At 40.2% G+C, this 27,402-nt stretch overlaps 1 protein-coding gene across 1 annotated transcript in view; it reads right to left on the reverse strand.

Annotated features, from left to right (window-relative positions):
- stard9 (StAR-related lipid transfer (START) domain containing 9) overlaps positions 1–27,402 on the reverse strand; it is a 95,427-nt gene that overhangs the window by 11,730 nt on the left and 56,295 nt on the right. The window contains exons 16-25 of the mRNA XM_066694790.1: positions 26,900–27,079; positions 22,858–22,909; positions 22,412–22,549; positions 21,603–21,685; positions 19,948–20,024; positions 14,190–14,386; positions 12,398–12,845; positions 2,512–12,159; positions 853–1,053; positions 69–252 (exon numbers count right to left, since the gene is read on the reverse strand). Of these exons, the coding sequence (XP_066550887.1) occupies positions 69–252; positions 853–1,053; positions 2,512–12,159; positions 12,398–12,845; positions 14,190–14,386; positions 19,948–20,024; positions 21,603–21,685; positions 22,412–22,549; positions 22,858–22,909; positions 26,900–27,079 (11,208 nt within the window). The remainder of the gene's footprint in view (positions 1–68; positions 253–852; positions 1,054–2,511; positions 12,160–12,397; positions 12,846–14,189; positions 14,387–19,947; positions 20,025–21,602; positions 21,686–22,411; positions 22,550–22,857; positions 22,910–26,899; positions 27,080–27,402) is intronic.

The raw sequence follows: 27,402 nt of genomic DNA on the forward strand, positions 1-27,402 counted from the left end.
TTACACATGAAAAGCACTATATACAATTAAGATTATATTATAAACCCAGAGGAGAGCTGCACACTGACCCTGAGGATTTGGGATAGGGCCTGCTGCTGCAGACGTCTCTTCTCCTGCTCTGTCCTCTCCCGCAGGCGGTCACGGGCGCGGGCGATCTCCGTCTTGGCCTCCTCACGTGCCCTGCCATAGTCTCGTATCAGCAGCTCGATCTCTGATGGGCACCGTGCCCCTGGCCTCCTGGCTTCCACCACCCTGACGGCACACAGAACGATAACAATGGACAACATAAAATAACATCTGCCTCCACAGAACCTTCCTCTTGCATGCAAGCCCCTCTTTGTGTCTTTCAACATAACAATTGGCCTAATTTCTCTTCCTCATCTCACAAATCCATTTTATTCAACAGCATTCCATTGGTATGACTGAGGAATATAATTTTGGCTAAAACGACATGGTATAGTATTTCACATGCACATCTTAAAAGGGTTACAACATTAATCCAAAACCTACATTTAGGGACACAATATGGGTAACTTGGCTTAGCTAGTGCTCAAATAAAGGAGTGAGGAAAAAAAAAAAAAAAAAAAAAAAAATAATAATAATAATAATAATAATAATAATAATAATAATTAGACAACACCAGTATGACATTTCTCAGAAACATTAAATGTGCTTGCCAAAAATATTATCCCAATATACCAGGCCTACAAATCACATTCCAAAGGGTTCCAAAGGGTTAACGTGGGCTACTTGTGCTTGCATGCCTGACTGCATCTCTTTATCCTGTGTCCTGCGGTCTCTCATCACTAGTTTTGCCAAACAATCCCACTACCTCCACCACCGTTGCCATACCGGGTGCTATCTATGACATCCTGCCGCAGTTGCTGTAGATACTCTCTGCGTCGGCTGGGGGTGTCAGGGTCCCTCGGAAGGGGTCCTGCTCCCTGTCCTGAGCAGGAGGGGTGTTTGCTGGGGCTTAGGCTACGAGCGCGCCTGCAGCTCTGGAGCAGAGTCTCTCTCTCCTGACGCAGGCCCTCAATGCTCTTCTTATGTCTGGGGGGAGACAGAACTTGGGTTACTTATGGATGCAGCCCCAGTGTGGTACCTTACAATCCACTTTAGGTACACCTCACCTCACAATAACCCATTATAGTTCTCAATAATATACAATATATTGTAATAAGGTATGCATTGACTTAAACAGATATTGCTGAAGAATGTGAAAAAATTGCATGGAATTGATAAAGGTAGTAAATTGTAATTTCTTTCTCAAACCCTAATATTGCAGATAGAGATGCGCTGATCCGATAATCCGTATTGGTATCGGTCTGATACAGGTCAAAAACACTGGATCGGATACATCTCAATTAATAGATATTGTAATCCGATACGATTATATAAAATAATGACTTTTAATGACTTTTCATAGTCATAATTACTGACTTTTTAATGACCTGTATCAATGCGTTCTAGGATTATAATAGTTGCATTGACAAATAGGCTAGGCTATAAGCCACAGCTTGCCAGTGGTTTCAGTGCATTTCAAATAAAATAAATAAACTGTAGGCTATCAATGCCGAACTGGTAGCAGAGTTTGAAAATAAACGTAATCATAAAATATTCTGATCTTAGTCATAAAATAAAATCTGCATAACAATAACTAGCCTACAAACAAATGAGGCTACCTCTGTTTTGTGTGTCGGCTCTGTGCCGCCTGGAATGCATTTCACAAACTTGTCCATTGATGCCTGGCTCATGGTTTAAAAATTACCTTGTTTTATTTATTTTCCAGCATATGTTGAAATGTATGAAAAGACACAAAATGAACACTATAAGCGAATTACTGAAACAGCATTTGTATAGGAACAATTCCGTGTAGAATTTAAAACAAGGGCAGTAATGTTCAGACTGTACAATGCACTAGTTAGAGCTCATCTGGAATACTGTGTACAGTTCTGGGATCCAAACTTCAAGAAAGATATCGCTGCTTTAGAGGCAGTTCAGAGGAGAGCAACCAGACTTATTCCAGGTCTGAAGGGAATGTCCTACTGAGAGACTGAGGGAACTGAACCTTTTCACCCCGGAACAGAGGAGACTATGTGGGGACTTGAAACAAGTCTTCAAAATCATGAAAGCCATTGACCACATCAAACCAGAGGAGCTTTTCCAGATCAGCAGGGACACACAGACCCGGGGACACAAATGGAAATTGGGCTTCAAAGACAGAAAACAGGAGACACTTCTTCACGCAGAGAGTTGTCCTTATCTGGAACAAAGTCCCCAGTGATGTGGTTTAAGCAGAAAATTTGGGAACATTTAAATATAGACTAGATAGGATCCTTGGATCACTTAGTTATTAATGGACATCAAACGAGCACGATGGGTCAAATGGACTCCTCTCGTTTGTAAACTTTCTTATGTTCTGATGTTCTTAACTGAACTCCACTGGCCTCTTGGTGGTTATATCATTTATCTAAGCTAACCAAGCTATTCCGTAATACAAATGCCTACCTGTCATAAAGCTGCTGCTTCGTAGGCACTGAGGGGGTGTCTTCTTCTGCTCCCGAATGCAGCATCTTCAAAAGAGCGTCTGTCTCCCCCAGCCCATAGTTCAGCTTGGCCTCTCTCAGCTCTACGGTCAGCTGGTGGCAGTTCAGGTCCAAGCCAATGCCAGCCATAACCTGCGCCCTTTCTTTGCGCAGCCTCTCAATTTCTCTGACCCGGTTGTCCTGCAGTTCTCTGGATGCTGGGCTACTGCTGGCTGCGCTGCCAGACTTCTTCTTCTTTGTTTTCTGGTCCAGGCATTCAGTCTGTGGTGCTGAACTGCTATTGAGACTTGAGGGAGGCCGGTAGTGGACTCCAGACCAGTTGGTGAACTTGTTGTGCATCGGCAAATCTTCAGGCACACTGCAGTTCTCCTGCCTACTCTGAGGTGACTGAGAACTGTCTTCTAGGGGGTTAATATTCAGGAGGACCTCTGTGTTACACTCACTTGGAGCCACCGAAACCGTGTCGTCATCTTGCAGTTGGACAGTCCCCTCGCTGGCTTCAAAGGTTTCAAAATGGCTTTTCCAGTTGTCCACTTCCTCAGGTGTACCCTGGTAGTATCTCAAGGTGTTCCTGTAGTACGAAGGGCTTTCGGGGGTAGCACACTGCTGATGTCTCCCCCAGGCACGGTCTACTTGCTTGCTGGCTAGGGGTGGGCCATCACCTGGTCTTTCAGTTACTGTTGGGGGAGTGTGAAGCCGCACATTGCCATTGGAAGGCAGAGGTGAAGTAGATTCCCTCAACAGTCTAGGACTTAAAATGTCTGCTTTCACAATTTCCCTCCCACATTCATCCACAAGGTTTTTTGTTCTATCACTAGAATCTTCTTCTTTGAAGCCTCCCAGTTTCAAAGTGTACCTTGATGTCTTTCCTGCTCCTGTACAAGCATTGCTGAGGTTGCTAATGTTTTCAACCAATGTACTACCAACTGCCCTAACAGATGTTAACCTTTTCATCTGACTGGACTGACTGCCACACTGTGGGTGCTCCTCTGAAACAGCCTGCTCAGAGGGGACTCTTTGATGGTCTTGGTCACGGAAGCCATACCAGGAGGCAGAACGAGTTTTCCTCTGTTCCCGGAAGGAGTCCTCCAGAAGCTCTTGTGAGTCATGTGACTCCACATGATTTACAAGGCACTGAATAGACTTGCTCCTCCCCATACAGGTCTTTATTCCAACTTCTACTGTTAAAATGGGTGAGGAAGCACGATCTATCAGACAAACTGGTTTATAAGATTCATTTCTGTATGTAGTATGGTGTGCAGATTCTTCTCTCGGGAGCTTTTGGTTTTCAGATGGAGACATCTGGGGGGAATTGCCTGTGATCCTAGATATTCCCAAGTTGGAAATGTCTACCTGTTCAAGGATGCGCTCTGGGGACATGACTGGTGAAACTCCTGGACTGAATGAGGAGTGATTCTGGATTGAAGTATCCAGAGAAGGTGTTGAAGCTCTAACACAAACTGGGGCAGCATTCATTGAGGAGTGCAAAACACCAGTGTTGCCAAAGCATAGGTCAGGCATGCTTTGGATCTTTACAGCTGCCTTTTTCCCCTTGTCCTTTAAGGTGAGTGTGATGTCCTTATCTTCCTGAGAAACATCAAGAATATCTGAACCAATGACTTTGACTATCACATTGACTTCTTGAGGCTTCTTGGTATCCTCAACTGGATAGGTTTTGTGACCAATTCTACTAGAGGACTTCAGGAAACACTCTGTTTGAATTCCTACATCAACTGTAGTTTGGGTAGAGCTGTCCCTCTTTCTACTACTGTTCAAAAGTGGAGCAAAGATCTTAGGCGTACTAGGCTGGTGGTGGGCCTCTCTGGCTCTGACAGTTTGGATGTTTCCGAGAAGATCAGAGGTGTTATGAATGAGCTGGGAGAGATGGAGAGACATGTTTTGCAGGCTTGCCCATGATGTAGACTGTTGCCCAACTATCTCCTCATCTTCCTTTCTAGAAACAGGGATCTGAGTACTGCTCCTTCTGTGACGGGTTTTCTTCGTTTGCCTGGAATCATCTAAAGTCTGCGTGCTATGTTCACAAGTCAACCTCAAGGGGCCTTCGCAGGGAGGCATCACTGACTCGGGTTCAGAGGAATAGAGCAGAACAATTTCATCAACTTGAACAGAGCTGTTACCAAGTTCTCCAGAGGCTACACTACAGAATGAGTTACAGCTTCCAGAGTTCAGTAGATTCCGTCCTTTTTGTTGATACATAAGGGGTTCCTGCTTCTGATAGTCCTCTATGCTGCTCAGAGTGCTTGACATTCCTCGTGTGTTGGCAAAGGAGCTCAGGTGGGAGGGAAAGGGTGAGTTTTGAATATTCAAGCCATTATCGACACTACAGCACCTTGTGACTGTGTGGTCGCCAACCTCCAGTGAAATTGTTTGGCAGGAGACATCGCTGGCACTTCCAAATGCTTGATTTTTGAAGACCACTCTGCTGGCCTCTTTTTGCTGCCATGGATGGCCATAGGGGTTGATATCACTGGAACCAAAATGCATTGCATCCTTTTTGTCAGGTAGATGTGATGATCCACCTTGTGGCTGGAACCTATCTTGCCTGAAAGATCCCATCCCATTGTGACTAGGGTAGGGATTAGATGGTTGGTCTTTAGAACTATGATAGACAGCACTTATCTCTTCTTTAGAGTCTGTAGTGACAGGCACTGCTGCAAACTCTTTTTTGTTGTTGGACAAAGCTTTTGAATTCACTGTGTAATGCAATGTTTGAATTCTTGCAGGTTTAATAATTGGTTTATGCTCCATCTGACTACTCTTCTGTGGACAGCTACCGTCATTTATTTCTCTGTTGGATTGGGCAGGTATGACACTGGACTGCTGGTGTGTGCTAGTTTCCAGCACATGACTAAGGGCATTGAGTGACCCAGTAACTGCTGGGGAAGACCCTCTGTGGTCCTGTAAATCAGTACAACATTCTTTTTTGCTGTGTGGAGCTTTGTTATGTTTGGAGTGATTCTGAGCTCTGTGCCGTGGTAATGCAATTGCGGATCTATCTGGAGATCTATTTAGTGTAAGACTTTGCTCCAAAGATAAATTAAGTATAGACTCGGCTGAGGAGGAGCTCTCTAGGGAAGATGCTGGTGTATCAAATCTCTCAGGCTTCGGCCTTTTCTTGTGTTTGTTGCCAACCTTGTTATTCTGAGGGGTCCTTGTGTTATCTGCGTCAGTGGAATCTTTATTTCTTGGACCACTACAGTTACATTCATGAGCAGATTTGTGGTCTTCCAGCAAACTTATCCTGTGAGAGGATGAAAGTGCTCGAGTTGAGTTGGTATTAATACTTGCACATGCATCTACTGCAGGGTGTGTAGCAAAGTCAGTCACTAGTGCTTCACTTGTCATTTGATCGTAGCTCTGTTTAGGGAGATTAGTTTGTGGACCACTGGGAGATGGCTCACTCTTTCTGTCAATAGCTGGGCTCTTACTATTACTTATCTGCTCTCCTTTGGTATTGAACTGGATGCTGGATGATTGTCTTCCATGGACACTACCCTCATCCTCCCCAACTCTGCTGTTGTTCTCAGGACCTTGCCCACCAGGTGACAGTAGGCAGACATTCTTCCTTACATCCAGTGTGGAGCTTATTGGGATCCTGTCCGTTGGGCTGTATTGAGACGCGGCCAGGGCATCAGATGGCGACTCCTTCTGGACTGAACAAGGAGACACAGGACATGTCTTTTTAAGTGCATTCTTAAGTTCCTCAAAACTGCTCCTTTCATGGTCTGATGACTGGCACTGTACAGTAACATCTGAAATATGTATTGGTCCTTTAAATTTGCCATCTACAGCTGGCCTGAGAATATATAAGGCATCCATTATATCATGGTTACTTTGCTTTCTTAAATTGTGCAGTGAGTTCAGGTTTTCAGCTGAATTTGAAGCAGGATTTGTTTGGTTGGGTACTGGTTCGGTTTTTGTAGTCCTTCTTTCAAGATGAGTGAGATTACCTAGAGAGCTGCTAATTTCATTCTGAGGTATCTGCTCACACCTGATGCAATGTGCACTTGGGTTATGGCTAGTGCCAATTAATGTTGAATCATTACTGCACCACTCTCTGCTCCTCAGAATCTCAGTTTGTGTTCTTTTCTGCTCTTCATCTTTATGTTCGGTCACATTTCTGCATTTCTCTACTGACACTGTTGAAAAGCACAGAGCATTTTCCACATGGTATTCAGCCACTGCTTCACTGGTAGTCCTGTGTGAGAGAATCTCATTCAGTGCTGAGATTTGACAAGAACCATTGTGATATGGCTTGGACTCCCTAATAAATATGTCTTTAATGGGCATAGTTTCAGATTCTGCTCCATCAAGGTTCACTCTTTCACTGTCAAGAAGCATGATGTCAGCAGAGCCTAAAGGTTTTGTAAATACATTTCTTGGAGATTCAACACCATCAATGCCCTCCAATACATCTGATGCATTTTCCATGCCATTTTTGTCAGGGTCATTTATTATAGATAAATCGTCTGTTGAATGTCTCTGGATCATGTCTGCTTTAGTTTGAGTAGTGATGGCAGAGGCTCCTTCTACCTTGGCTGTTGACCAAATCCCGATATTTGATGACTGTGACAATAATCCAAAAGCTGATGGTAGGCTTTTAGCTGTGGGCTGGATAATCTGATCAAAAGGAACAGTCCAATTTGACATCCTTATGTCAAAGTAATCTTGAGCACCAGGGCCAGTCTGTGCAATGATGCTTGCTTTGACACTGGACTGTTTCATCACTGCAGTGCACCACGCTTCTCCTGCATGTGTCAAAGAGCCTTTCATATGGTGGTTACTCATAAGCCTCATTTGAGGAATACCATCGCTTCTGGGTGACCTGGAAATATTTTCTAAGTAGTCCCCCTCTGGCTGCAGTGAAAGATCTCCCAGTGCACCAAGCAATGGCTGTCTGTAGTTACTCTCATAAACATCATCAGGAGGACCCACAACCACATCAAATGAATATATTCTACTTTTCTCACTGTTGTTTTCTAAAGCTGCCAAGCTTTGAGCTCCTCTGCTGGCATACTGAACCTCCACAATTGTGTTCTGTTCATCTGCAGTACAGTTCCCAGCTATGTCAGAAGAAACAGGTTTAATGTCATACTGAACACCTGCAATATTTGTTCTAGTGTCATGGCTTGGAATTTCAATCTTTGCTCTACCCATTTTCACAGAGTCACTGCTATTTGAAGGACCTTGTTGGAAATCTTGCTCCACAATGGAAGTATTTGGTTTCTGTTTCACACAATCTCCCTGCTGAGACTCCATTCCTGCTCTTTCAGCAACTGAGGTTCTTAAATGTCTCCGTTTACCTTTTTTCAGCCTTGAATCAACAGCTGCCTGATCATAAGATTCACCCATTTCTCTAGTGCTGCCATTTTCTTCTTTTGCTTTTAATTGCAAGACTGCAGAATTTATGTTTTCAGTTGTGCCAATCTGAACATAATTTAATCTCTCAGGTGATTGAATCCCCATCTCGCTTGTACTGATCTGGCAAGGGTTGCCTTCCTTGTCAGGTTTCTGGTCAATGCCTGTTTTGCCTTCCTTAAACTGTATATTTCCTTGGTTGTGGGAGCTCACAGGAAAGCTGGACAGATCTTTACTGTCAAGGTCAAAATTGGCCATATCAACTCTTACATAGTCATCTTTAAGAACAGTAAGTTCTATGTCCAGGGAAGAGACTGATGTTGGGGCGTGTGAATTGCAGTTCCAGAGCAAAGGCTGTTGAGAGGCATGATTATGATCAGAATCTGCTCTTACATGATTTGTTTCTGAAGAAGCATTCAGATATGAAGTGTCTGAGGGAACATTGCTATCCAAAAGAGAATATCTACTGTCTCTTGCGAGAGTACAGGGCTTCAGTTTATCAAGGACTTTACTTTCTTTATGGAGATCTGACTCACTCATGCAGGCCACCAATTTATACTCTTCCAGTCTACCATGACTAACATCTTTCATGGACACCTCCATATGTTCTTTCACGACTTCAGAAATCTTCTGATCAACTGTGGAGATGCCATTCTCTGGGCCACTCTGAGAGTATTTTAAGGTTACGTTCTTTCTATCCTCATCATCTGCTGCTGAATCTCCCTTCATGCTCTCGGTCTTCTCCAGAGTCCAGAGTGTTTGTCTTCTTTCCACAGAAGCACTTATACTTTCACATGCAACATCTTCTAAGTCACACTTTAAAGCACTGTCTAATCTGCCTTTTTCCTCATTGAGTTCCTGAACATGAGTCTTACCTCCTGAACTTTGCTGGGTAAGTGTATTACCTGTACTATCAGGGACTAGCTCTGATATGTGGCTAATGGCCACAGGTACTGTTAAAACCTTGCTGTCATGGTATAGGTGTTGATTTTTACAAGTGTATGGTACATTCTGTACTTTACTGATATCTGATATCACAATACTATTATTCCCCTCAACTTCCTCAAGTAGTTGACTGTTCTGTATGCCAATGTTAATATTCAGATTATTGGTTTCTCTTTCAAAAACATTCAGATTTGTGCTGTATTCTTCTGAGGTTATATGACTGCATTTTCTTGTTTCCACTGTACTGTCTGCTTGGCTAGGTGTATTCACAGGTAGACTGGGGCACTGGTCAATACTTTCAACAACGGATTTGCTATATGTACTTCTGCATTGCTTGTGCATTTTTTCTACAGAATCAAGTTTGGGTTTGTTGGTTTTGCAGGCTTCTTGATGTTCTTCTGTGTCAATCGGCTCTTCCTCGGGATGGTTTGCACCATTTTTCTCAGTGCTTTCTTTCGTCACAACAGTGTCTAAACATGTCTCTTTGAAGACTTCCTCATCTTCCTCCTTACAAATAGCCTTGACTTTGACTTCTTCCATTCCAGCATGTGGCATATGCTCTTCTGGTCCTGTAATATCTTTGCTTGATGAGTCTTGCTCTTTTGAATTTCCTTCCCATATAATCCTCTCTGTTTGTTCAAGGGTCTTAGCTGCATCAGAACCACATGCACTTCCTTTAAACCCCATCATCTCATTCTCTTTTGGATAATCTGATTGTTGCATTTCCCTAGAACATAAATGTGGATGGTTGTGTGGAGAGACTTGGTTCTCACTCTTTGGAGTACTGTCAACCCCATGATTCAATTCTTCTGAAAATGAGGGTATTTCTGAAGTTTCCGGAGAATCGTAAGACGCGGAGTACATCAAATCCCTTTTGTCACTGCCCCCAGGAAAAGGATTTGGGTCATTCTTTGGGGTAGTAAGGCTAGCTTCAGTGTTAGAATTAGAGTTTGCATTGTTACTGCACTGGAGGCTGGATATATTAATGAGATTATCTGTATCAGAATGTCTGTGCTGAGGAAAACCTTTGTTATCCTGTTGCTCTGAGAAGGACAAACAGGCCATACCTATGTTAACATCTTTAATGCTAGCTTCAGTGTGTGCCTCGCACATAGCATTGGAGACTAATGGAGGCTGAGTAATTGCATGGTTATCTTGTGCAGTACAATCCTTTTCTGTTGTTCTCTCTTCTGGGAAATCAATTGTCCCTGAAGGCATGTCTACCAGGACATGTCTGCAAGGTAACTCTGAAGGACTTACACTTCTCACTTCTACACCCCTACTGCTAAAGCCAGCAGGTTCTAAATGCAGCTGGTCTGATTGTGACCAAGGATGCAGTCTTTCAGAATGGTGCATTGATACAGTCTCACTAGATCCTGGGATTATGTTTTTAGAACTGATCATAGATGGGGAGGAACATGGCAGTTTTCCAAGAGGCTCATTTGCAGAGTTCTTCTCGTTTTGCTTTGGACAGTTTGTTCCGGAAGATGATTTAATGTCACTGCCTTGCACAAAGGGAACATTTTCAACAACTTTGAGTATTGATCCACATTCTGATACAGGTGAAGAACAGCTCTGAGTTCCTCCATTTTCAGAACTTGCAGGCTGCTCATTGTGTAGCACTATGTTACTTTGTGAACTAGGAATCAATGGGTGAGTGATTTCTTTTAAAGTTCTGCCAATGACAGTCCTCATGCAGGCACTGGTATTTAAGTCCCAGTATCTCTGTTCCTCTAGGGTTGTATTTTTTCCTAATGTGCTAGTAGGAGAAGGATCCAAATCTAGGGTACAACTCAGGGAATCTGATAATTCTGGACTGCTCAGGGGGAAACTATTAAGTGTATCTTCGGCATCATGACTTACTAATGAGTTTGGAAGAACCCTGGGGCTGTCTGAAGTCTCAGTAGAGGACCAAGCATCTGTAAGAGCTAGCAAACGTTCCTCTTCTCTGGCACTTTTCTGGGACATGGAGGACAAAGAGTAATCTCTCAAGCAAGGACTTTCAACTGCTGTCAGAGGGTCCTTTCCAATGTCATCCTTATTTTCCTGTTGTTGATATACTGAGAGCTTAGGCTCTTGGACCTGCTGTAGAAATACATATTCTTTGAGAACTTCTGGGTGAACTTCTGTTCTTGGACTACTGAATTTCCAGTAAATTTCTGCTGGCATTTCATCAGACGTGGCAGAGCCCAGAGATGAAAAGTTCTCAATATCTGCTTCTTCCCCACCAGCCAGACAATCCAATGAGATCCGTCTTTCTTGATTGGTGAGATAGCTACCAGCTGGATGGGAGTTACTGAGCAATCCAGCCCCCCTTTGGCTTGGGGAAGGCACTGCAACTCTCTCCGACTGTTTCCTGTGGCTCTCCGTAACCAAGGAATCCTGGGACATCTGACTATCAACACTCTCACCATCACTTTGCCCTGCATTGTCTGCATCCTCCTGTTTCAGTTGCTCAGCCAGGGCTCTGGTATACGCTGAAGACAGGGAATCCAGAGAGTAGAGGCTGTCTGAATCTGAGGAACCTTCTTCCTCACTCTCATCCCAGCCACTTAGTATCTGACCTGAAGCCTGTTTGATGCCTTCAGTCAGGACCTCTGCACTGTGCCACCTCTTCGGATGGCTGCCGTCCACTGCAGGCTCACTCAGATGCTCCAGATCTTCACAAGAGGATGACATTTTGATGCAGCACTTCTCAGCAGCTTTGCCATCCAGATTTACAAACAACCTGCCAGTTATTTTCTTAATGGACTTAGGACTTAAGCCTGAAGGCGGTTTTCTCAAAACTCTAGATAGTACAATCTTGATCCCTGGGCTTACTGATTGAGAAATGGCATTTTTAATTCTTTCATGACCTTTATTGCCCTTTATAGAGTGTTTTACCACTTTAGATGGGTTCCTCCGAGTCTTTGATTTGCTGCTCTTAGACACAGTCCTTTCTTTGCTCTTGCTTTGATCTAAAATGCTAGGAGTTCTCTGTTGTAATTCAGGATTTCTGTCAACTCTTCTTTTATTTTTTCGGTGATGGCCTTTGGCTGTCCAAGGGTGAATGTCTCTCCTGCAGGGACCCAGATTAATATCCAACTCTTTGAGGTTCTCCACTGAGTTTGTATTGCTTCCCAATTGATAATCAACTCTTGTGGTGGAGGTCTGGGTCTGATCCCTCATCCTCCTTGCAGCTGCAGCTGGAAGGCACTCCTCAGACAGACATCGGCGGGGTACAGGGGGCTTCCACAGTCCCAGGGGAGGCGCTAGTTCGGAAGACTTGTTCTTATTAAGGAATTGGCTGTGGAAAACAAACAACCAAGAACTGTAAAATAAGTATGTATACCACATTAAATTTAAACAAGGATGCATTATGCATATTTAAATTATCCTTTAGTTTTGTTCACCAGTTAGGTCCTTCCTTCAGCACACTTCTCACATTCACTGATCAAAGAATACATTTTAAACAGGTTTACATTTTTTTCCAAATAAAATATTAACAGCTTCTACTGTGTTTATGTGAAAGGGAAGGGACAGACCTGTAGATGGGGGTGTGATGGGGGTAGAGACGGGAGAGCAGCTCTGCGGAGAAGGAGTGCCTGCGCAGGATGGGGGAGGCTCCTCTGGACCCAGTGTGGAGGTCAGGAGATGTGGAGCTCTCCCTGCCCAGCAGCAGGGCACTCTCCAGGCATTGCAGTTCCCTCTTAGCCTCCAGAAGGTGGCGCTTGCGGGCGATCTTCTCCAGCTGGTAGCGCAGCCTCTTCCTGCGAACTCTGCTCTCTGCCCTGCGGAGCGCGTGGTGCCTCAGCAGCTCCTCCTGGACCAGCTTCTTCCTGTTTCCCTGTGTCTCCTCCCAGACCCTCCACCCCTGAGGGACCTGAGCTTGAGCTCCAGAGCCCTGTACTAGGTCAGTTTGCACTCCCAGCTCCCTGGTTCTCCTCTCCTCAAAGGTTAGACGCTGCGTCTCCTGCAAAACCCACTGCTGATCTGCAAAACAAATGGACACGAAAAGCAAATCAGGTATAAGCTGTTAATAGAATATGGGAATCACACATGAATAATTTATAAGAATATGAAGACTGACACTAAAAGCACTGTTGGACAAAATTTAAAATAAAAAACCTTTTAAGTAACAGCAAATGGAAAATGGGAGTTATATTGTTATATAAGTTATATTGTCCCACATTCTGAAAGCTAGTTCTTCAACACATTTGTATTGACAGTGGGTTCAGACATTAAAGGTAGGGTATGCAATCTTTTCCAGAAACATTTTTTGTTATACTGGTTGAAAGTCTCTTCACATCCTGATAGCAATCAATAATTGAAGTGGTCTAAATGTAAAAAAAAAAAAATATATATATATATATATATATATATATATATATATAAAATCTTCTGTGGAAGGGACAGGACTAAAAAAGGATCGACCAATCATGGCATTCGGTCCGAATGTAATGATAAGGTGTCCTTCCTGTCTGTCAATCTATATTTGCATACCGCCGCGCAACTTGTTCGCGCAGATAATCACACGTCATCAGCACGGGAACCTTGACGCTGTGCAGAGTGAGCGCGAGAATTGAAGGCGAGCCGCAGCTACTATTTTTAAAAACATAATAACAGTAAATAAGATGTTTACGTTCGTTATTATTGTAATGTCTAATCTATGAATGAGACGTGGTAATCTGAAAGTGTTGAGATTCCACCCACACGTCTCTCCTCCTGGCGCTGAGACTCTGCTTTGTGTGTGTGCGCGCATGTGTGATAGAGGGGGCATGGCTTTGGAGACGCCTCTAAAGCGAGGGCGGGCTCTATGCTTTCAAAACAAGCTTGCTAACTGCTGGCTTCTCAGCATTGCATACCCTAGCTTTAAGCTATGATGTTTGTTTTCAGACATTAAGTTAAGTTTTAATTTTATTTTGAAATGTACTTAAATGTACTTTAAAAATGTAGAATTCATGTTTACAGTTTACAGCACCTCAATTGATGACATCAAAATGGAGGTATCCCTTTAATTTCCTTTAGACTTCTTTACATTAGAGAAAGGGAAGCTCTGTAGCTTTATGAAATGTAATATAATATAATATAGCACATATACTTTTATCTATACCTATATCTATGTATCATTAATTTATTTGTGTCTATCCCTGCTATTAGATCCTAGCAATGTATTGTGTAAATAACTAACATAGAAACCTGAACAACCTCTGGTCAACTCATTTATTTCCTGCACTTTTTGGAATATGCTAGATGATGCCTAGTGACAAAGGGGAAACATCAAATGTGCAGTATATACAATTCCTAAATACTGTGTAGTGAATGGGGGTTACTCACTGTCTCTATGCTGCTGTCGGAGATGTAACTGTTCGCTTTCCAGGTCCCTCTCAGCCTTACGCTGGGCTGCTTGTATCTCCTCCTTCAGGCTCTTCACGTAACACTGTTGTTCTACTAGCTGCCTTGTAGGGAGGCTCCCTGGGCTGTGGGCCCCAGTCCCACCTTCACCCAGCTCCCACTTCCCTTCTCTCACTGCCCTGTACACAACACAACCAGATAAGCATAGGTCAAACACGCAGTGCAGAGAAAAACACAGCACAAAGTCATCTTCTACCTACAGTTGTCCTGGGCTTCCCATTCAAAAGCTATTACTTCAATAAGAAAAATACATTTCTAGCAGAGAACCTTTAAAATAAGTTTATTTTATACACATTATAAACCACAGATCAAAATCCAATAGAAGAGTTAGAATAATCTCTACAGTAAATACATCTACTAAAGTTTAGTTCAAAGTGAGATGCTAAATCTTTCATGAATATGACTGATACTCAGTGAGCAAACACCTTAAGATCAGAGTTACAAAATAATTACAAACATAGAAGATGACGCTAACACACTTAACAGAAGTCTTCAGTTCAGTCATCATAATACAATATTATAAATAGTACTGCACAAATAAGCAAAAAAGTAAAATCTCTTTGTCTCTGTCCATACCTACTCAAAGCAGGCAAAAAACACAAACCTATGCAAATACATCTGTCACTCACACCAGCACTGTACACACTGTAGATCTGTGTCACATATCAAGAGCTAGATGTTTTGAGCCATTTAACAAGGACAAATGTATACACATATTTGTTACCTGTTTCTACTTGAAAGCTCTGCAAGGTTTCGATCCATATTCAGAACACTTCAAAACTCCATTTGATTTCTCTCAAGACCGACACAGAGGAACAACTGCCTGCAATTTAACTGTGCCTTGCTCAAGGCAGCATTGTACAGTAACCAAGCAACTGCGGAGTTGACACTGAACATAACAGTAAGGCCAAGTTCCCAGGGACTATGACTGGAATCATCAGAGTGAATCTAAAACAACAAAGCACTACAGGGAAACGAGTACGACTCCCATTGCATAGCATCAGGTTTTAAGAGCTACGGGCTTCCTGGACAAATTAAGGCATAAATGGCAGTGTATCTGATATTATCGTAGTATCATACATCTACCAATCAAAATTTTGTCAAATGTATCTAAAAAAAAATGTTTAATACACTGTGTGGTGTTGCCTGTAAAAAATGTCAATGGATCACTCTGCTCTGCAATGTTCAATGCTTCAATTCAGAGAATTCTGCTAATATAACTAATATATTATAACTAATATAAGATTCTTTAATGCATTTTCAAGAAGTTATTCTTAGTCATATACAATAGGAATAGGAGTTTAAATGAGTCAAAAACATTTCTGTTTAAGGTGACAACAGTTTATATCAAATAAAGTTGAAAAGATTTACCTCACAGACTGGAAGCCAAAGGTTTAAAGAATGATTTATCATTAGTCTTTTTTGATCATAGTTCTGAGGCAGAAAAGCTGGTAGCTTTCTTTCCAAGCCCTTTGTGTGTTAATTGTTACTCTGGGCTTTTTCCACTAGACTGTAACCATGGCAACTGCTGAGTATGTGCTGGTCTCTCAATAATAACCCAAGGCTTGTGAAATGTGAGGTGCAAGGACACTAGTTATTGCCAGGCTGGGCAAGCCTACCTGCCAGCTCAGGCATATGCTTTCAGATTTGATGCACTCACTCACAATGTCTTAAAATGCACTTGGTAACAAATAATAGGCAGCCAGTCCCTTCTTAGTAGTAATTACACAACATGAACTGTAAATCCCAACCTTTCAAAGTATGGAGTCTTATCGCAGTAAATCCTGAGAAAAACACATAACAGTACTCAGACAAGTCCAGGTGTGCACAGAAGCAGCACAAGTCTTGACAGACAACTGAAGGGTTGACAGAATTACAGTAAGAAGGTAAATACATCTTGTGAGGGAGAACAGTTTGTGATCTCCTACATACAAAATTTCTCCCTCACCTATACAGAATGTGATATTCATTTGGAATGACTGCCACATGGAGGAGAGATCATGGTCTTCTTAAGTTTAAATAAATTATTACATGTATGGTGGGAATGTACACTTTTGCGGGTGTGTTGTATCATGGGTTTTTAATAATCAAAATAATCACTACCATTAACTAGCCTTATTGAATTTATACATATTCGGATAGTTTAATGAAAGTGAAAATAATCTTGCCGGAAATAATATGCATTTAGACTAACTGTTTGATATCTTTCATTTTAAAGTATTAAACTGTTCAAATAAGAGTGTAAACGTTTTATGATTGAGTAATACTTCATCAGGAGGTGAATTGTCAGGAGTAGTTCTGTGTTTTAACTAAGGGGAGGGCTCACACGCATGTGACCCATAGCTAATATATTCTGTATAGCGGAGACGCGATCACCTCTCACATAGGGGACTTTAATGAATATAAATTAAAAAACGGCCTGCCATGTTTTGGGGTTCTGGATAGGTAATGTTAGTTATGTATGGTGATTGTTTTAATATGATCAATATTATATATATTGTTGGACATGAGGAATATGTATATTCATAGAGCTCTTGCTTTAATTAATGGTTTAGTCGGAAAGGTTATATTGAGGCCAGGCTGTATAAGACCTCAGTAGGAGACCTCTAGAGAGGTGAACGGTTATAAGAAATTCCTCTGTGCGGGGTGCATGATTTGTACAGTTATACCTTATTGGAAGGTTTTGTTCTTTGTTTCAGTTTTTTAGTGTTCAAATAAACCTTTCATACTTTGTTATGAAAAAATAAAATAAAAAGTTGTATGTCTGCCTGTTTACAGCAACAAAGATCACCCCCACACATCACCCTGAGTCTGAGAGGGCCTTCTCTTCACCAGCTGTGCCTCTTAGTCCCAGGCTGTGGAAACAGCAAAAACCACATTAATTGCAAGGCTTTCTAATCGATACCTGTGACGCCTAGTTTTCAGAATATTAAACTTTAAACAGCATGACTACAATCAGTGGTGTTGATTCACTTTTGACAGTTGTATATCAATGTACAGGAAGTGTTCAAATGCATTTCCCTGATCTATGTGTCAGCAGTTTCTTTGAATGGTCTTTAGAACTAGGTCATACATTTTAACAGTTTACAATTTATTTATTTTTTAATTACTCTGCAGTTGTGAAAGATACGCGGTTGTCTGTTCTTGGCTTTTCCTAAATATGCGTTTTAAATACCATGATGTTTCTTGAAAGGCAGGATCAAAAAAATTAATTAATCAAATTTACCTAGAACCACAAATGCCATCATATTGACTATAGGAAACAGAAGTATTTTGCTTACACAGCATATTTATTTAATTGTATGCATCAACCAAAACATTGCTGTGGAAATATTGAACTAATTGGATCAATCTGCAGCCCTACCATGAATGAAATTCTAGATACAATGAATAATGTATTTTACACCAGGAAATATGTAATTAAATATGTTTTGTGGTGGATGGCACAGAAGTAAAGTTTTTGATCATATATTGCAGCCATCAATGCTTTTCTCAATGCTGACAAACAGACTCCAACATATACAGCTTAATGAAAACCGCTCAAAATTAACTGAGAGTACCACAGGGATCAGTCCTAAGACCTATACTTTATACATGCTCCTTTTATGTAATATTATACATAATTAACATGTTAATTTTCACAGCTACGCAGATGACATGCAACTATATTTGTCCATAAATCCTAATACCATAGCCATACAAACACTAATCTACAGTCTGTACGAGAAAAACTTGGATGCCAAGTAATTTCCTTATGCTTAACTATGATCCACTGTTTCCCACAGTGCTATTCAGGCCTGCTATTTAGAATTAATTGATTTATTTTTATTCTTTACAATTAGCTACTGATTTCACAGACATGATTTATTTATTTTCAAGAAATGTGCAGGCTATAATAACTAGAAAAAATATAATCTAGTGCAAAAAGCCAAATTTCTCTAGAAACATTCTGTACAAAAGAAAAGTGGAAGCTGCATATACTGTATGCAGTTTTATGATCTGTATATTCATCTTGTGTTACTTTACAATAATTGGTCGTATATAGGGAATCCAATCCTGGATGCTTTTTTCAATCTCGGGATTTCTGGGTTATTAAAAAACAGAACAGGATCCCGGGAACCCGGGATTAAAAGAGCTCAATTTCAAATGTAGTAAAAATTAAATGTAGTTTTCTGAAATACCTTACATTATTTTAAGTATATCACATCAGGGATGAACAGATTGAACTACGAAGTACATGAAGAACGAGAAGGAGAAGAATGCATATGATGCATTGGTCTTTCTTCTAGGATAGAAGGAACCTGTACAAACAGGACGGTCTACATCTAAACAGAAGGTGTGCTAATGCATTGGGAGAGCGTATGTGCAGAGTAATTGAGAATCTTTTACACTAGGGACCAGGGGGGCAGGGATCTCTGACAATGGGAGATGTTCTACTAAGGAAAGAAAACTAAGAGAAACTGCTAGTAGGCAAATCCTGAAATGTTTAAACCTCAATGCCAGGAGTATAAGGAACAAGATGTTAGACCTTGAAGTCACAGTGCTGGCGTGTGACTATGATGCTGTAGGAGTGACAAAAACAGGGTTTACAGAAAATTATGATGAATACAAATTGAAAGGATACACACAGTTTAGGAGAGATCGGCATAACCAAAGAGGTGGTGGGGTAGTATTATATATCAGAAATGACATTTGATATAATTCATATGTACTGGTTGTGTACTAAGCCACATTTTGGAACTCTTTGAATCTCTCACAAATCTCAGTTACACCCCTCTTATAGCATTTTTTGGTATGGTTCACAGTCATGTAACACTGCCCAATACAGATGCCTGATTTTGTTCCATTGGAAACTGTCTGCCCTACCCACTTTCTCTCACTGGGTAAGAGATGTGATAAATTTTTTTCACCTGTAGAAAATCAGGTTTATGCTTCATGGTTCCAATGAACAGTGCCTGGCAACCCTTTAGAACTTATTTTGACAGTTTACAGTTCAAATCCACTGTCTAAATTATTGTACTATTATTTGTCACATATGACTTTTCTCCTCTACTTTCCTTCTTTCTTATTCTCAGTCTTCGATTCTTGTTTGTCTCCTTGACCTTCTATTCTATATAATATGTAAGTGATGCTACGTCAATTTGATCTTATGGTCTATATGCATATGTTTCGTAGATACCTTGTTTCTTCAATTGCAAAACCAAAACCAAATTAAAAATAATAAAGAAATGGCATTTTGGAGTGTTTGGAGAACGAACCCTTGATTTAATTACTAATGCAACTAATGATAAAATAAATTATCCTTTTCAGGTACAGAACTTGAATGTGTTTTTACTGTATATCCTGTATCGGTAGCTAGAAAGATGTCAATATGTGTACATTAAAACAGCTGAACTGCAGTCAATTTGTTTTTGTTGCTTTTCTCACAGAGGAACTTGCAGGGATATTTCCCTCTACTGTCATCAAGAAATACTGCTTCTTAGTGGTGTAAATAGCCAAACTCGAGGGAGAAGCTGGGCAGGGTTACATGCTCTATGGACTGTGCTCAGGATTCACAGTGTGTTGTACTTAACTGGTTCAGGAGGGAGAGCTGATCAGCACAGTGTGAGAACAAGGTGTGTGTGTGTGTATTTGTGTGTGTGTGTGTGTGTGTGTGTGTGTGTGTGTGTGTTTCATTTACCTGCTCACGGGTGAAAGAGGCTCAGTCTCAGAGTGCAAGCACTGCCCAGAGCCACTGCTCAGGAACCCTTCACTAGTCTGCAGGGAGAGAGCCGACCATTAACACATTCTACATTCAACCTCACCTTACCTCCCAATTCAGGCAGAAATACATTTACCACGTTAACATGCATTCTCAAGGAGAACATAACCCCACTGGTATCCATCTGATCTCCCGATTCATTCATAAAAGTGCATGTCACCACATATATTAACAACACCTAAAAATGTAGCTACCTGATGTATTATCACTCAAAAGCAATTTTCTATTCCACTGAAGTCTGAATAAAATCTGTTAAGTAAGCATACCTCAACCTTCAAAATAGTGCAAGGCTAAGTTTAGTGTATGTGTGAAACAGCCAATGTCTATTGAAGAGCGGGGGGGATCACGCATTGAATAATGCCGGTTGGGGGCGATCGTGTATTGTCGGGCTTATCAGGTTTAGCCATGGTGAATGAGAGAAGGGGGCAGAGCAAGTACGCTTGTGCTTTGAAAATGTATAGATTTATAAGATCAATCTGTTTTTTTAGAATCAATATCAGATTGTCAAAATCCCAGTTAATTGGAAAATCGTTTTACCCAGTCCTAATATATATTTTCTTAATATGGTTATAAGGAAAGTCACTCTGTTAGTAATATATCTGTTTCTTTATTTTAAATAGTTTAACAAGAATCCTTTTTAACACTTATTTTCTAGGATTGTTTGAGAAAAAGCTACATAAATCCAAAATTTTAAATAAGGCAAGATGTATCTATGTAAAAAACACACTTCAATAACCACGTTATATGAAAATGCCAATCTTACAGGGGGTCAAGAGACAAGAGCAAATACTACCTGCATTTAACTTTTCAGAGTCTTATGTAACCCACATGTGGAAAGCAAGATAGCTTATGAGGGAAATTATTTATAGGCCGCTAACTCAATCTTAATGAATCTTAATGAAAACCATATTCTTGGAGAAAGTCAACATGGGTTTAGATGAGGCAGATCATGTCTTACTAATTTATTAGAGTTCTTTGAACATGTAACTGCAGCTGTAGATCACGTGAAAGCATATGACATGATGTACTTAGATTTTCAAAAAGCTTTTGATAAGGTCCACACCAAAGACTGATCCTCCAATTGGAAGCTGTAGGCATTCAGGGTAATGTAAGTAGATGGATTATGAACTGGTTGATGTATAGGAAACAGAGGGTGTCGATTAGAGGAGTTGGTTCTAACTGGAGTGAGGTTGTTAGTGGAGTTCCACAGGGATCATTACTAGGGCCTTTGCTTTTCCTAATCTATATTAATGATCTGGACTCAGATCTCGGAAGCACGGGTTATTCAAAGGGACTTAGATAATATTCAGTTGTGTGCCAACATCTGGCAGATGAAATTCAATGTAGACAAGTGCAAGGTATTACATGCAGGTAACAAAAATGTCCCCTATAATTACACTATTGGAGGAATAGAACTAGGTGAAGTAACAAATGAGAAAGACCTAGGAGTCTATGTGGACTCCTCACTTTCTCCATCCAAACAATGTGGGGAAGCAATATAAAAGGCAAACAGAATGTTAAGGTATATTGTCAAAAGTGTAGAATTTAGAACAAGGGCAGTAACGCAGGCTCACCCGTCTGCGGTGTCTCAGGATGGCCGCCTCAGCAGGGTGGTTGAATCGGAACTTGTGCGCCCCTCCCAGCACAATCATGGCCCCTGGGGAGATACATTGAGAGCCTAACTGAGGGAGCTGTGAACTGCCAGTTGCAGATGCCCAACCCAGCACACAGCTTACTTCTACTATACCTGCCTTCAAACCCACATCCAATTCTCACTGAGGCATCCAGATTTCTTACATAACTCAGTAATGCCCCTTATTAGGATTGCCTTGAAGGATTTAATCTGTATGGCCTAAACAGGATTTGAATTAGAATGTCTTTGCTCCTGTTGGGAGGAAATTTTGCTGACTTGACATAAGGATCATTTCCACGATACAATATATTCAGTTTAGCACGTAGACAAATTTTGGAAAAACATTTCTCACATGAATTAGAGTAAATGTAGATCCACAACATTAACAGTCACAAAACGCTATAGTCATTCTGCTGGAAGATTCAGAAGCAATATACATTTATTTGAGATGAATGTGTGCTGAAGAGGAGACAAACAGACAACAGCAAAAATAAATGGCTTCACTGAAATCAATGGCTTAATAAAAACTTAAACTAATTGCCTTTTGTTCTGTGTATCATAATTAGCAAAAAGGCTATGGTGTGAGCATACCTGAACCTGAGCACAATGAATAGCTTCCTATTAAATTTATTTCAGAAACTTTAAAATCTGAAGACAGGCAAAAGAAGAAGAAAACATATGCTGTGAGGTTTAAGTGAGTGTTTAAGGAGAGGGGAGGGGAGGTGTGTAGTCTGGGCTGAAAGCAGTTACCTTGAGCCAAACGGCATGGTTCTGTCACCTCTCGATGGTTGATGGTACAGAGGTTGCCTGGCACGGGTCGCAGGGTTACGACCCCTCGCTCATTCACAATCTCACAACATGCTCTGTCTGCACTGGGACCCTGCAGGACTGAACCACAAAAAGGGATTCAGCCACAGCCACAACTACAACTAGAGAACCCAGAAAAATAATTCCACATTTCCCAGTAATGATAGGGCTACAACAATGCAACAGATAAGTTCCTGCCAACAGATGGATGGCTAAATAAAAAATAAATTGAAGGAGGATTTAGATCTGGGCCATTCCATTTCCATGCCCAATGTGTTCTAAAATTTTTAATGTATGTCATGTGTTTACTTCACTTTCATCCATCCACTTTTACTTTTTTCTTCCGTCATCTACCACTTAATTGTGAGACACCTTCTCAACCTTCTTACCTATGTGGTAATCCTTAAGTTCATCAGAGGGCCCAATTTTGGTCACTCCTTCCTGTGAGAAAAGAAACAGTATGAGTATCAAGGAGGGATCAAATACAGTGGACTGGAAACTATGACATATTAACTTTAACATCATATTTAAAACATTTCTGATAGTGTGCGTTACCCCATTCCTGTTTGAACTACATATTCTGCAATTGGGGATGCATCTTTTAAGCACAAATAGACCCTGTATAGTACCCAAATGTCTGCAGTTGAGGAATAGTTTGAATAAAAGAATAAAGCTGTATATTTGTATGATTTATTTTGCTTTCTAGTTCTCCTCCTTGGAGAAAACTGAATGATGGTATTGGTGGACACTTTGACCTGATGGGGATACAGGATTACCATTGATCGCTGCAGGGGGTGCAAGCCTTCAAAAAGGTTAAGAACCACTGCCTTAGCATAGCATAGAGGACATTCTGTATATTTGTATTTTCCATTTACTATCATAATTAAGAGAGGAAGCATACAGCTTTGATCAAGTGTATGTCTGTTTCTAGTTAACTCAGTATCAAGATGCTGTTTTTGTTCGAGGTCAAGACAGAAGAAAAAAGTAAAAGCAGGGAAGAAAAGCAAAAGCTCAGGCTACGTTACCTTGGGTCACATCTGCATGACTGCAAACAGACCAAGTCACGAAAAGAAGAGAGAGAGAGAGAGAGGAGAGGACAATCTAGTTGAAAGACAGAAGCACTTAGTTAGTGACACAGAAGGCCAGGGCAGGGGCTTGAACCACTGATATCAATGGGGACATAAGCGAATCAATCGCTAAATTACCGCTGTGTTTCTATGCAAGTTCTCAGGACACTCTGGTCCATATTCATATAACCTTAACATCAGGTCAAAAAGCTGAGAAATAAACAAGCAGTGATTAACTAAAACATGAAACACTTACTTAATACTAAATGGCACTCAAAGTTTTATGCAGCACTTCCTCATGTTTTTTCTCCTCATTAGGAAAAACAGTTGTGAAAGTTTAATGAATATGGACCACTGTTATATCATTTAATATTATATATCCATATCACTTGTCTGCAGCTCTCTAAACAGCCAGAAAATAACATTCCCTTGACATGAATTATGAAATAGTAATGGATTATTAGTTTAAAAAGGTTTAATTGAGTATTTACTGGAAGAGAATCCAAAAGACAATGTATACCTTTTGCTTTAAACAGCCCTAAACAGTGAGGAGTTTCCAAAGGTTAATATAATTTACACTTTGCTTTGAAAAGTCAAATTGCAACTCTTCTGCTTTCAAAATGTCTGTGAATGAACGAAAATATACCAAGGGAGGAAAATAAAAACACTGATGTCTCTCTTCTTTCCATACACAGAATATTTGACTACTTCCAAAAAACAAACAAAAAAAGTATAAAATAGTCAGGGCCATGTGTTTCAAGGACTAAACTCTTAAAAGGTTATGCTGATTGGTATTTACAATGAACATAATTCTGAACGCAACATGCAACAATTTCAAAGCAAGGTTCTAGACTAACTTTTTCCATTATTGGCACTGGTGCGACTAACATTTATAGTTGGTGGCACCCACACTATTAGGCTGCACCAATTTTTCACCACTGCGCAACAATAATGAACTGAACCGGCTGCGTCTCATTAGGCGCATTTACACTGCCATTTCTGATCTGGATCAAATGCATCGGTAGCATTTGATCCTAGCAGTGTAAACGATCAACCGGCTCAAGTTCCAGCAGCACTGCAGCAGTGTGTGTTTTAAAGGTAAGCGGCAGATAAACAGCCTTTATGTCAGTGGAGCAGATAGGAGAACCTTTCCCTACTGCCGTATTATAAATACAATAGTGTTAAAACTTACACTAAATGGCTTGTTATGTTAGCAAAAATATATAATTATATTTTTATTTTCAATGCTTCAGTTGTGAAAAAATATGGAAGTGCGTTGGTTTTAGTATAATAATTAATAATGAGAAATACAAATTTTGAGCCCTGTTTTCTAAAACACTAATTTAATATAAACATATAATTAAGTTTGGTATGATGTGTTAATGCAGTGGCGGTTTAAAGTCAGGCAGCAGACATGCATCAGTGGAGCAGATAAGAGACCCTTCCCTACTTCCTTATTACAAATATAATATTGTTAAAATTCACACTACATGGCTTGTTACTTTATCTTAGCAAAAAACATATCCTAGATTTGTATTTTGATTTAAAATGCTTTGCCTGCAAAAAGTAACTTATTTTATGTTTGCAAAAAAATGTTGTATATGTATTTAAAATGCTTCAGTTTGTGAAAAATATGCAAGTGCGTTGGTTTTGCTTGTTGGAATAATTCACAATGAGATAAAACAACAGTTTTTGATTTAGCCATGTTATAAAGGACTAATATAATATATGCATATAATGAAGTTTGGACTTTTGGCAGTGTAAACGCAACACCACTGAGAGTGATCAAATGTTCTGATTCGGATCAGAAATGGCAGTGTAAATGCGCAGTGTAAATTATGTACATGCATTCCATACAGAACCAGGATAATGATGAGCCATCTTTTATACATTGATTCGGATAGATATATTGAGATTTTTGTAAGTGTTATAAATTTGCTAACTTAAAATCATGACTTTAAAAGGAGCATTTGAAATACAAACGAACAATATGTAAATGACTCGGTTACAAACGTGTGCTTTCAGTTATGTTGTGTGAGGAGGTTCCTGACAAAAATATCAACATATTGACTTTGTAAGGCTTTAACGGTGATCACATCGGAGTTGCAATGTTTCACTCTGCGATGGTAGCCTAATACCTGATCACATTAACACAGTGTTGGTGCCCAAAAAAGCATCCCATCCTATCATAACAATACTAAAACAAAAATAAAATAGCCTACAGTGATAAAAAATAAGATCACTCTAAAATGTTTAAATGTATTTTCCAGTTAAATAGGCTATGAGGAGTCAAACTTAGAATGACTCACAGCATTTGTTCAGTGAACAACCGAAATTAGTTATTTTAACAGAAACAGCATAAGTTAAGTGTACCAATTAAGCTCATGTACCCATTAAGTCCACTACCATGTTTGACTTTTGAAGTTTGATATGTTCTGCTACTTGATATCTCCACAAATGCATGCATTTGTTATTTCCATCCCAGTTCTTATTTTAAGCCAGTCAGATGTATATTTATTAAGATATGGTTCATCAAGTGCTGTCACTTCCTAGTAGCCATTTTAGAAAGTGAAGAAAAAACTTTGCTGTGCAGGGGACCCCCCAGAAAAACACTTAACATGTTTTCATTTTCTTTTGGGGTTAAATTCCAATACTTAATGTAAATTTAAGAGATTAATTATCTTAAATATGCATTATTACAACAAATTACTTTATTGAATTGATTTTAACAGTTAACACTTTTTCTTGTGGAGGAAATGTATTAGATATATTCATTAATTAAAACAGATTTATTTACAAAACTCCTGTAGTGGGATGTTTTGGTACATATGTGGTCTTCAATGGTACATTAGGTACCCATTAAGCCCCGTCAGGACTTTTCACATTTTCATTAATATTTCTTTATTTCTAATTTTGAAAATATAAAAGTGAGAGATTAATCTTTCATTTTCTCATCACTTGTCTTCCAGAAACCAGTGAATAATGTCTTTAATGTCTCAATTTTGGTGGGCTTAATAGGTACACTTATAATATTTTTTTCAAAATGTTGAATAAGAAATAACACCATGCAGTTTTTTTTTTTAACTGTCCGCAACTCGATGTTTTAGAAAATATCAATGTAAGAGAATCGTGAGAGATGTTTTTTTGACTATAAGTAGAAAACTGCGAGTTGACGCGCCACAGTTATTGCAGCTACACAAGCATCTTCAAAGTGTTTGGAAATAAGCTTTTGTGCATATGGAACATTTCTGGGATCTTTAATTTCAGCTCATGAATCATGGAACTGAAATTATGTAGATTTTTGATCAGTGTAGATTTATCAGGAGACCCTCAGGGTTTCTTCATTAAGCATCTATGTACTTACCTGCAGGTAGTAGAAGGTCACACCAGTGCTCAGGACATCCCCATCCACAGCAATGAGGTGGGGCAGGAGGGAATCGATCTGCACCCTGGCTCTCTCCCTGTTGATGTCCACACAGTACTGCTCAAGCAGCTCCTGCTTGTCCCTCCACTTATCAGTCCAGTCTTTGGTCAGCTGCTCAATCTATTGTGATTCAATTCAGCGAGGTTCAGAAATTTGATCAGCACCATTTACTATAACTGCATCCAGATAGAACTGTCCACACCTTAATGAAACCAATACCAATACATTTTTGCCCAAACTGTAGCCATGGAGAAACATGGATGTTGCAAGTTCCTCTAGCTGTATTATAATCCCTCAGATACATATAAAACCATACCACTTAAACATAAGTTTGGAGGTTTTTAGACTGAATTTTAAATTGTTTAGTTTCTATAAAAGGATGTTAAAAGCTAAAAGGATGTTGTTTCTCATGGTATAAAACTGCAACTTTTTGGTACTGATGT

The sequence above is a fragment of the Amia ocellicauda genome, chromosome 21 (assembly GCF_036373705.1).
Source record: "Amia ocellicauda isolate fAmiCal2 chromosome 21, fAmiCal2.hap1, whole genome shotgun sequence".
NCBI classification, from domain to species: domain Eukaryota; kingdom Metazoa; phylum Chordata; class Actinopteri; order Amiiformes; family Amiidae; genus Amia; species Amia ocellicauda.